The sequence below is a fragment of the Sturnus vulgaris genome, chromosome W (genome assembly GCF_052056855.1).
Source record: "Sturnus vulgaris isolate bStuVul1 chromosome W, bStuVul1.hap1, whole genome shotgun sequence".
Lineage (NCBI taxonomy): Eukaryota > Metazoa > Chordata > Aves > Passeriformes > Sturnidae > Sturnus > Sturnus vulgaris.
Genome location: NC_142282.1, coordinates 43,355,567 through 43,367,914, shown reverse-complemented (window position 1 = coordinate 43,367,914; position 12,348 = coordinate 43,355,567). Strand labels below are relative to the sequence as shown.

At 46.2% G+C, this 12,348-nt stretch overlaps 1 protein-coding gene across 1 annotated transcript in view; it reads left to right on the top strand.

Annotated features, from left to right (window-relative positions):
- Positions 1-7,747: 7,747 nt before the first annotated feature.
- The window catches only part of LOC148220197 (endogenous retrovirus group K member 8 Gag polyprotein-like), a 52,817-nt gene continuing 48,216 nt past the window's right edge, over positions 7,748-12,348 (top strand). The window contains exon 1 of the mRNA XM_088155801.1: positions 7,748-8,177. Within this exon, the coding sequence (XP_088011927.1) occupies positions 7,748-8,177 (430 nt within the window). The remainder of the gene's footprint in view (positions 8,178-12,348) is intronic.

Below are 12,348 nucleotides of genomic sequence, written 5' to 3'. Positions count from 1 at the left end.
TAGTTCAGCTAGGCAGTCCAACTTTTTCCCTGGACTGTTTTCTCTTCCACCCCGTTCCCTCCCTCTCCTGGATACAACCTGAACCTGTTCCAGACGGGGACCTGGGAAACACCAAGAAACACCGGGAGTCTGCATTCTGTGACCTGCAGCAGTCATTCCCCAGCGCCAGAGACTGATAACTGGGCAACCACTCACTGGAGAGACTTTCTGAGTTTGTCATCCCTTCAGAATGGTGAAAGAGTTTTTTTGTCAGCTGGTGGTGGGTTTTTTTTGTGCTGGGGAGTGGTTTCGCTTGTTAAATAAACAGGTTTTTTTCCACTCTTCTCAGAGGAATTTTTTCCCGAACCCGGTGGTGGGGGGGAGGAGTTGTGGGGTTTGCTTTCTGGGGGCTCCTTCCAGAAGCTTTCCCCCAAAATCTGCCCTAAACCAGGACATCTATCTTTGTTATTAATTCCTTTTTATTTTGACCAAATTAGCACCCTGGGAGAAATTCTCCCTAGCCTTGAGCTGGACCAGCTTATTTGCTGGGAACAGAGCTGAATAGTTCCAGCCTGGAATATTTTTCAGGCTGCAATTTTCTTACTTTCTCAATATGTGTCCCTATATCCTAGCTGCCGGATACACCTCAGCAAGCCGTGGCCGTGGCTACAAGTGATCAGCTCTCAGTGATTTCAGATCAGTGATTTCAGCTCTGCTTGCAAGGTTACCCCAGTCCGACTCAGGGACAGAGACAGGAGCGTCGTATGGAGTTTCCACAGATTCCTTTATTATCCAGCAGCTCTGTGAAGGGAGTCGGGGCGACAGCTCCCTAAAGAACTGGGGGAAAAACTGGGGTTTTTATGGGGGAAAGCAAGGGTGGTACCAAGGGGGAAAGACCAATGGGTTACAAAGGATTAACATGGGTACTAGGGCATGGTGGGATCACTGAAGCCTTTGGGGGATAGCTCACCATGGTAAGAAAAGATGTGCCAACCTAAGGAGCATCCTTCCAGGAGGGTATAGATAAGCTAATCACAGGGACATTCCACTCAAAGACATTCCTCCAGGGCAAGGCTGAGGGCAAAGCCGTGGTATGCCCATGGGCCTCCACAACTCCTCCTTCTAAATTTACTAAAAAGGCCTCCCCAACAGCTCTTTTGAAGCAATGAAAAAGGCATGAAAACAAAAGTAACACAATCAGAATTACAATAAAAATCCACAAAACACCCTTAATCAAAGATGAAACCCATCCCATTAATCCCCAATTTCTGAAAAGTTCATGAACCCAGTCTGGGTAGTATTCCACTTTTATGTCCTTTACTTGTTCCTTCAGTTTCTGCATGTTTGCATGGATGGATTTTACGTGCAGAAAGGTTGAAGCAGCACATTCCTTTAAAGTCCTAGCAACCATGTCAGTGGGAAAGCAGAAGGAAGTCTATTGCTCCTCGATTTTTGTAGGAATGCATGTCTGTTAGTCTCCTCATCCCTTTTCATGGCCTGTCTTGGTATTTAATAGGAACTCTGGGAAAAAGGATTGGTAGCTGTGTAGTAAAGGTAGGGAGAAGCATGGCTGCTAGAGGAAGATCATGGAGGGGAAAGGGAGGTAGGAATTTGAGGGAACATAAAGGGGTAATAGGATCTGGGGAGATCCCAAAAGGAATTTGACTTATTTAATGGATGGAAAATGGGGAAAGTGGGAGGGAGGCAGGGAGGCAATAAGGGTTGGAGGAAGGCACCTGAAGGAGTGTGACATCCATTTGAGAGGTCCTGCAAATACAGGAGGGGGCTTCTGGTTGCAGGACGGCTGGCCAGTGTTTTGTACTGTCCCTGCTTTCAGGCTGCCACTGAGGCTTGATGGCTGTTGGCTTTGGGCTCCATCTCTCTAGTAGTTGTGTGGAGAATCTCTAGGACGTGGGTAGTAGTTGCGGTTTGGTGCATGTTTGCTACCTTGCACTGGAACTCCACCAGGTCCTGTGACGTTAACTGCTTGGGGGCCGTTTTTTCCTGTACTATATCAAATTCCACAGTGTCTCCAGCTCCTACACTGCAGAGATATTTCTTGGGGTTATTCTTCTTTATAGCAGTCTGATGGACAAACACATCTTCCTTGATATCATTTTGGGTGATGAAACCCTATCTATTTTTCACATTGAACCATTTCACTGTCCCCAGAATTTTCATGGCAATGACCTTTTTACTTTTGCCAGTGAGTTTGTGTACATGGCTGTGCTGGCAAGGTTGGATGTGTTGGTGGTGGTAAGATTGTTGCTGGCTGTGGTGCTGCTGCTGCTGTTGCAGGCAGGAGGCGGAGGGCAAAATGGCTTTTGATTTGCTGTCTGAGCCCGGGGCTTCACCACCCTCCACTAGGAGTTTCCCAAGCACTGCTGGTACCGCTGCTGTCTCTGGGGCCTTTGGTAGCTGGTGCGAGGGTCCTGGGTAGGTGATTTTTCTGGACAGTCCTTTATAAAGTGTCCAAATTCCCCATAGTTGAAACAGCAGGCATTATCTTTGGCAGCCACCACTGCAAATGCACTGGAGACTCCTTCTGCAATGCCCTTAGCAACTACTTGAGCAACAGTGTTTTCAGTGGAGGAATAGTGTGTACAACTTTCCACCATCTGTTCTATGGTGGGTTCTCTGTCCAGGGGTAAAGCCCTTAGGATAGTCTTACATTGTTCATTAGCATTTGCCATAGCAAGTTTACCCAAAAGTTCCTTTCGTCCCCCTGGACTCTCTATTTGTTTTTCCAGGGCACCCTTTAATTTGTCCACAAATTTAATAAAACTCTCATCTACCCCTTGTTTGATAGTGGCAAAATGCTGTGTAGGAACAGAGTCATCAGGGGTAAGAAGCAGTGATGTTTTTGCTGCAATAGCTATGTCTTGTAATGCAGCTTCAGGTAAAGTGTTGGCCTGGTCTAGGGGTTGTTGAAGCTGACCTACTCCAGCTAATTTCTCTGTGAGGTTAGTCTTCCGGGTGCTCTCAGCACCTGATTGTTGGGTTGTTTTCTTCAATGAGCCAAGAAGCTAATAGTTGCTATAAGGTTGTTTATTGTAGAAGCACATTAGTCTTAAAGGCAAAAGCAAAGTAAAGCAAATAGCAAAAGCAAAAGGCAATGGCAAAAAACAATGGCAAAATGCAGTGGCAAAATGGACATGGCGTAAAGCCATGGCATAGAGCACCAGCTCTCCCTGATGCATGTTCTTTTATAGAAACTTCCCAACAAGCTAAGACACAAACTCAGACCACCACTTTTTAACATATTAGAATTCTATTTTTTTAGCACACCAGGCTACATATAAACTATGTACATGGCTTATCTTGTTCTAACTGAAAAATGTAAGCAATATTCTTAACTATAACTTTATTATGTCTAAGACTATGTTCTTGGAGCCTCCACTGAACCCCTAGTATTTAAGACTATGTTTTTCAACCTTCACTAGAACTCGAACTTCTACACTGGTATCTAAGACCTTTTACTTACTAAAAGCACTTAAAACCTATTCTACTTACTTACTTACTTACTTGCTTACTTATACTAAAATCTAAACTTTCACCTCTGCCTTATGTGTGAGTGGCTTAACATACTTTAATCCATTCAAAGGTTTTAATTCAATTCCTGCACTCTGATTTCTCTCTGAAGAATTCAGAGAGACTCCTGACTTGCTGAGTCCAGCATCTCTCCCTCTTCTTAAAACTATAAAGATTTCCTTAACAGACTTATTAATTATTTGTCAAAAGCATCAGAGAAAACAGGGTACCATGATTAGCACCACTACTATAATAACTAAAATGTACAAACCTATTTTAAAAAGTTTTTTTGCCCATGATGTTAAATCCAATCCATCAAACAAACCATCCAACCTCAATCATTTTGTGACTTATATCATCTGCGGGCTACTTGGTCTATTTTCTCTTTTTGGATGGCTTTCTGGTAGCAGAGAAGGCTATCCTTCTCATCAAGGTTTGGCATGGCATGTGTCCCCACGGCTCAACACCTACTGGGTTGCATCTAGCAGCGGAGCGAAACATTTTCTTGGTGGCAAACACAGAAGCTAACCCAGTCTTGCCCTTGATTATTTCAGGAGGGTCTTGGCCAGCCCTGCTCCTTCCACCGGGTTATTAAAGCAAAACTTCACTTATTGCATTCAGTAGCAAGTGGCTATCGTGGCAAAGCACACACAAATTTGCATTAACAATATAACTAACAATACAAATAACAATAGAAATCACAAATAACATTAACAATATAACTACAGGGATAGCTAAACAAATGAAAAATAGTTTTTTCTGGGGTTGTGTCAGACAGACATATGACATTTAAACTTAATACATTAACTAAAGTTACTTAAGCATTTTTAAGTTGGCTAATTGGCAAATCTGTACTAATAATAGTAAACAAAGCAAAGAAGTAAAAGCATAACATAAAATCAAAACCCATATTTCCCTTAAACTATTACATAACAAAATTCTACAATGCTGCTGATTCCCCCTCTTTAAAAAAAAAAAAAAAAACAACCCAAAGTTCACAATTTTCTACAGGTAAAACAGGAGATGTCAGGTGCAAGTAGAAATCTTTGGTAGTTCACATCTGTGTGCCCACTTCTTTACTGAGGAGTGGTCAGCACTTTCTTGCACTCGATAAGGTTTCACGTTCTTTGCTGGAATCTACCTGTAAGAATACAAACAAACTCTTCGCTCCAAATTATTAGAAGAAATGGACTTTCAACAATATACATAGTAAAACTTGAAACAATCAGGGATAATTTAGATATAACAACCAACAATATTTTAAATATTTTAATATAGACATTCATTTATAAAATTAGATAATCATCAATTTTTCAAACACTATGTCATCACCCTAGAGTCTGCAAACAGCTGACAAGCCTTGATTCAATGAGGAATTCGATGATCAGCTCTGATAATGAGTATTAAATTCACTCTAAAATTAGCTTCAGCTGTTATATTGATAGGGTCAAATTGCCAAGTCAAAACGACTGGAGTATTATTTTGATGCAGAAAACACATGGGTTTACACTGTTTCCCTTCCAGGTAGAATTAAGGCCTGGCCACTGCCAAAATTCTAATTGGAAGAGAACTCCCTAACATCTTTTTTCAAAAAATAAGACTCTTAAGAACAAAGGTTACAATGAAACAATTCAGGGTGAAAGACAAACTAAACCCCTTCAGCAGCTTGTTCTCTCCAAAGTTTTCACTCAGGATAGAGATGTTTAGAACAAGGCAGGCTGTTGGAATACTACTGTAATAACAACTGGAGAAAACCATAAGACTAGAAGTTCAGAAGAGACTTCCAATGAGTTTTGCTTGGATCTCCACAGATACAGGACCCAATTGGATTCCAGCAAAGAACGTGAAACCTTATCGAGTGCAAGAAAGCGCTGATCACTCCTCAGTAAAGAAGTGGGCACACAGATGTGAACTACCAGAGATTTCTACTTTCACCTGACGTCTCGTGTTTTACCTGTAGAAAATTGTGAACTTTGGGTTCATTCAACTGGGAACATTCAAGAGAGCAACACAATCTGGGAAAGGAGAAGGGAACGTGAAGGACATGTTTCTATCCTAAAATATTTTTCTGTGCGAGACATCTCTCCGTGGCTCTAGTCCTTGCGAGGCTGTAATTTGTGCCGTGGTACTTCAAGCTTAAAAGCGGTGTGCAACGAGCACGGCGATTTGGTGGCTCTTTGCAGGTGACAAGAGAAGGAGCACTGTCCCTTGAATGCGGTACAAACACAAGTTTCAGAGAGAAGCTTAATGTGTAGGCGCAGTTCTCTTATGCGAGATGTAGCCGAGAAGCTGTTCCGTCTCAATTTAGACAACAAGAAAGGCAGAATGGCATGGTATAGAGGGTTTAGGAGAAAAGTGCACATCCCGGACATGTTTCAGCAGAAGCAAAACCTAGGAGCAGACTGTTCTGTGCTAGATGTAGACAACGGTTCGCCTCCGGGAGAATGGAAGGGCAGCTGGACACAAACGGAGGGGAAGGCAGCCGCAGAGCACTGTGTTCGTCTTTGCAGCATACTGGATGTGAGTGGCAAGTCGTAAGGGGGCAGTCGAACGAGAGCTACCTTTGCTGTTAGCTATTCCTCTTGCAGCCTCCCTGGAAAATATTGCACTTGTTGTTAGGCTCCGAGATGAGGGGAAGACATTGGTAGCTGCAGTGGACAAAGAAAGGATGCAGTGACTGGGTGAGCTTGATGCGATTTATGAGGGCAAAGCAGAAGGTGCTGCCCTGCACTGAGTTTTACTTCCAGAGAGTCTTGCTAGGACAGCAGCTGTCGAAAGGTAGCAACTCAACTGTGAGAGTACATAATGGTGACGGCACGCTGTGGAGGCTGAAAGCCCAGCAGAGAAAGAGCCTGCCTCTCTCCCATGGAGGGAATGCCCTTATGCACTCCCTCCTCATAATGGTTATAATGTTTCCCCTAGAATGCCTGTTTCATGAAAAATGTTTGTAACCTATTGGTCCTTCCCCCTTTTTACTGCCCCTGTGCCCTCAGATGATTCATTAGTTGTTCTACCCCGAACCCTGGCTCTCCCATATCAACCCTGCTCCCTCTGCCCCTTCGAGCCATTTCGTCCCTGGACCCTTCGAGAAGGAATAAACTCTGCCTTGGATCACCACACGTGGCTCCCATCCCTCTCTCCACCGTCGGCAGAAGTGGAGCTCACACAAGAGAGCTGAAATCACTCTCCTCCTGAGAGCAGGAACGTGCCTGTAACCACCAGGACGTCTTTCTATGGAAGGTCGCGGCACCAGCGTGTGCCCCGCGCCCACCGGCACTTTCCCGCTGGTGCCACGCCGCTCCGCCACTCAGCCACCACGATAACTGGCGCCCGAAGACAGGGACCTCTGTGAAAGAGTTCCTGGAGAAGCATCTCCTGCAGCATCAGCTGCAGGACACAAGCTGCTTTTCGGGATGGCCAGCTCCCCGAGGATAGCTCTCCACGTTCTAGTGGAAGCCGTCTGAGGGGCGACTGGGACCTTCTACGGAACATCTCTGGAGACCAGTCGACAGCCCGACGACCTCCCCAGCAGCTTTTCTGTTAACCCAGTGGGCTTTGGTTAGCCCGAAGAAAAGAGTGAGTTAAGAAATACCGAGGTCTTCTTCCTTTAGTTTTTTCTTTTACTGCTGGATGGGAGATTGGAGTTTTGAGGATGGGCAATTTGATCAGTCGTGCTAAGCTCAGCCCTCCTCAAAAGGACATTTATTACCAAGTTGTGAACACCCTTTTTCTTAAGTTATCAAAAGGGGAACTTAAAAGATTTTTTCTTTGGGTCTTCAAACATTTTCCTAATCTGGTCATTTGGGTCCTTTTTGGGCTTTCAGTTGCAAAGTTCTTTCCTTTGTCTCGTATATCAGGCACTTTGGGTCCCTCGTTAAAAACCCCCTCTCCTCTTTCCTCCCCCTACGCTCCCAAACCCCTTTCCCTGTCTGAGGGATGATCAGCAGGTGGTTGTAGCAATGATGCACAGGGCTGCTTCTGACTCCCTGACACCTCCCGATCCTCTCTCTCCCCCTGCTAGGGCAGCACTGGCCATGCCGCTCTGGATTTTCCCCCCAACCTCCGACCTGTGCCCTTGTACCCAGTTTCATCCCTTGTTTCACAAAATGGTGCAGGTAATGCAGCCAGCCCGGCCATTTTGCCTCCCTCATACCCCAGTTTTCCCGCCGTACCACCTCAGAACGGCTGCTTTCCCATGCCCTCCATCGCGCCCGGCTCCTCCCCCTCCCCTGCGTCGATGGGTGTAACTGCGTCGGGACTCTCCCCCTCCATCGGGAATCCTGTCCCTACCGCGAACCCCACCCACTCCCCCTCCGGTTCCCATAACACCGGGACCAGAAGTGGCCCTGCCGGGGACCAGAAGGAGGCCATCTTGGCTTCCACTGCTACTCACCATCTAGCATCTCCGGCTCGCCCAAAAAAGCCTCGCCATGCAATCAGGTGTTCTGCATCCTCTTCAGAGGATGAGAGCAGCGACTCCTCAGACTCGGATTCCCACTTCCAGTCCAAGGATCTCTGGGCAAAAATCCATAGGGAGGCTACACGGGATGGACACTGGGATTTGGCAAATAAAATCACAGTCTTCCCAATTATCTACAAGTGGGGGAGGAGGGCAACATCACCTCCACTATGGGAGCCCCTCCCCTATGGGGAGCTTAAAGAACTGTGTAAGGCTTCCAAGGAGCATGGCCGGGCCTCACATTACTTTAAAAATCTTTTGGAAGCCACCTTCTCTGCCCATGTTTTGGCTCCCCATGACATCAGAAATATTATAAACTGCCTCCTTTCCCCAGCTGAATTCATGCTGTGGGAAAGACAATGGAAGAGGCATTTAAAAACCTTATCAAACACCTATTCAAAGGATGTAAACAAACCAAATTTGTCAATGAAACAATTGGCTAGAGAAGGGGACTTCCGAAAGCCCACTAACCAAGCCAAATTACTACCTGAAACGACACTACAAGATATTGCCACTGCAGCAAAAACAGCCTTACTCCTCACCCCTAACAATTCCCTCCCTACACAAAACTTTGCCAGTATTTAGCAGGAGGCAAAAAAGTCTTTAATGGAATTTGTTAATAAATTGAAAATTGCACTCGAAAAACAAATTAAAAGTTCTGAGAGACAAAAAGAAGTGTTAAAAACAATTGCCATGGCAAATGCCAACCCCAAGTACAGAGCAATCATAAAGTCTCTACCTCTAGACTCTGAGCCCACCATTGAACAGATGATTGAAGCCTGCACAAAACATGCCTCCACTGAAAACACCGTGGTGCAGGCAATAGCAAAGGGAATTGCAGATGGGGTGGCAGAAGCTTTTGCAGTGATTGCCGCAAAAGACAATCAAAAATGCTTTTACTACAAGAAACTTGGTCACCTTTTAAAAACTGACCTGAGAAGGAAACAATTCAGGACCGCCGTCCGTGGCCCCCAGAACAAGCGTGCTGCCAGCCACAAGCCACGCCACCGGCAGCAGTGTGATCTGTGCTGCCATTGCCAGTACACTGCCTCACCTGCATGCCAGCTATGCTGCCCTCACACCTGTGCTGCTGAAGGGAAAAGCAAAAAAAGGCACCCGCTGCAGAGCCCTGGGCACTCAACCCCACCGGTGCACACTGCACCATGGGCATGGTACCACCCGTCCTGCTCAGGCTCCAATCCTGCCACTTCCTGCCCACAACAATGCCACAACCAACAACAACCTTACCAACACCAGCACGTCCAACAAAACAGCCATAAATGCAAACTCACTGACAAAAGTAAAGTCATTGCCACAAAAGTTTTGGGAACTGTTAAATGGTTCAATGTAAAAAATAAATACTGATTCATCACCTGAAATGATACCAAGGAAGACGTGTTTATCCATCAAACTGCAATTAAGAAAAATAACTCCAAGAAATACCTCCGCAGTCTAGGAAATGGAAAGACTGTTGAATTTGATATAATGCAAAGAAAAAAAGGCCCCCAAGCAGCCAATATTAGAAGACCCAGTGAAGTCCCAGTGCAAAGCAGCAAACATGCGCCGAACTACCCACACCCTAGAAAATGCTGTCCCCCACACAGCAACCAAAAAAATGAAACCCAAAGCCAACAGCCATCAAGCCGCAACAGCAACCCAAAAGGAAAAACAACACAAAACACCAACCAACCCTCCTGCAAGCAAAAGCCCTTTCTTGTAATTCCAAAACCTCCCAAATTAATAAGTCACACCCCTTTAAATGCCTTCTCTCAATCCGTATTGCCTCCCTACCTCCCTTCCAATTTCCCCTTTTTCCACCCACAAAATAAGTCAAAGTCCTTTCAAAATTTCCCCAAATCCTATTATCCTTTCTTTGTATTCCCCCAAATTCCTACCTCCCTTTCCTTTCCATAGTCTCCCTTCCACAGCCATTCTTCTCCCTACCTTTGCTACCCAGCTACCAATCCCTTTTCCCAAAATTTCTTAATACAAAAGGGGGGGATGATACAACGGGAGAAAGAGAAGAAAGTCTTCTAAGGGTTAGAACAACCTTTTTCTTCAAAATGAACGATTTTTACTTGGAGTTCCAGCAGGTACACCACCCCCACTCTGCCTTGTGCAGATCATTCACAGCCGACCCCACTGCTGACAGCCACCAGAGTACCGGTCTGTGCTGAGGTGTCCTTCTCCTGGCTCAGTTTCCTGATGGGCCATGCCAGGAAGGCTTCGCCTCCTTTCTACCAGCTCCAGGATGCTCCAGAAAGACCTGTTTGGACAATGGGGACATAAAGGATGGGGGTTTTCTATAGTTAGAAGCATTCTATGGACTTTTGTTATCCTTGTGTTACTTATGTTCTCCTGCTTCACGCGTTACCTCAACAGGGCAGTCGGAGAGGCCTTTTTAATAAATAAAGAGAGGGGAGCTGTGGAGGCTGAAATCCACGCAGAGAAAGAGCCTGCCTCTCTCCCATGGAGGGAATGCCCTTATGCACTCCCTCCTTATAATGGTTATAATGTTTCCCCTAGCATGCCTGTTTCATGTGAAATATTTGTAACCTATTGGTCCTTCCCCCTTTGTACCGCCCCTGTGCCCTCAGATGATTCGTTAGTTGCAGGAGGCAAAAGAAAGAGGAGCGCCCTCTCAAATGTGGTGCAAACACAAGTTTCAGAGCCAAGCTCTGGGCAAGCTTGATGTGTAGGTGCAGTTCTGTTATGCGAGATGTAGCCGAGAAGCTGTTCCGTCTCACTTCCAATGACAAGAGAGGCACAATGGCATGGTACACAGGGTTGAGAAGAAAAGTGCACGTCCTGGGAGTGTTTGGGCAGAAGCAATGCTTTAGGAGAGCTTCGCTGCCAGCACAATGCTCTGTATGTGAAGTAGATGACAATTTGCCTCGGGGAAAATGACAGCATGATGGGACACAAAATGCAAAGAACAAAGCCTGCTTTTGGACATCGCTCTGCTGCTCTCCCATCTCACCCTACTATCTCCGGACACTCTGCTGAGCACCACGACCGACACCGTGAAGGGGGGAGTCACTTTCCCATCCCTCTCACCCCCTGGGCCTCCGCCGCCATCACTCCAGCCCTCTTCAACTGCGCAGGACCTGCCCTGCCCCCACAGCACCGGTAACTGAGCGCAGGGAGACGGCCTGCGGCCAGAAGGGACTGGAGCGAAGCTAGACTGTTCTGTTCTGTTGCCAATTTTTATACCTGTTGTTTTCTGCCTTGTTAGATACCAGTAAAGAACTGTTATTCTTATCCCCATATCTCCTGCCTGAAGGCGTCTGAATTGGACCTAAAATAATTAAAAGGGAGGGGGGGTTGCACTCTGCATCGCAGAAAAGGGGCTCCTGCCTTTCCTTAGACCATACTTGTCTTTCAAACCGAGACAGGTGCCTAAGAAAGCTTGGGTCTCCTTCTTGTTGGTTGGTGGGGACATAGCTGTGATTTTGTTGATGACATCAGTAGGAATCTGACACTGTCCATCTTGCCACTTCACTCCCAGGAACTGGATCTCTCAGGCAGGTCCCTTAACTTTACTCTTCTTGATGGCAAAGCCAGCTTCCAGGAGGATTTGGATGATTTTCTGTCCATTCTCAAACACTTCTGCTGCTGTGTTCCCCCACACAATGATATCATCAATATATTGCAAATGTTCTGGAGCCTCACCTTTTTCTAGTGTAGTCTGGATCAGTCCATGGTAGATGGTAGGACTGTGCTTCCACCCCTGGGGCAGTCGGTTCCGGTGTACGGCACTCCCCTCCATGTAAAGGCGAACTGAGGCCTGCATTCTGCTGCCAGAGGAATGGAGAAAAATGCATTGGTGATATCGATAGTGGCGTACCGCTTGGCTGCCTTGGACTCCAGCTCATACTGCAGTTCCAGCATGTCTGGCACAGCAGCACTCAGTGGTGGAGTCACTTCATTCAATACACAGTAGTCCACTGTCAATCTCCATTCTCCTTCAGATTTACGCACAGGCCAGATGGGGCTGTTGAAGGGTGAGTGGGTTTTGCTGACCACCCCTTGGCTCTCCAGCTCTCAGATCATCTTATGGATGGGAACCACAGCATCTCGAGTTGTTCTGTATTGTCAGCGATGCACTGTTGAAGTGGCAATTGGTACCTTTTCTCTTCTCCCTTCAGAAGTCCTACTCTAGTTGGATTCTCGGACAGTCCAGGCAAGGTGTTCAATTGTGGATGCCCTCTGTCACCACAGCTGCTATCCCAAATACCCTCCTGAATCCTTTTGGGTCTTTAAAATACCCCCTTCGGAGGTAATCTATGCCCAAAATGCATGGGGCTTCTGGGCCAGTCACAATAGGATGTTTTTTCCATTCATGTCCAGTCAAGCTCACATCAGCTTCCACCAAGGTA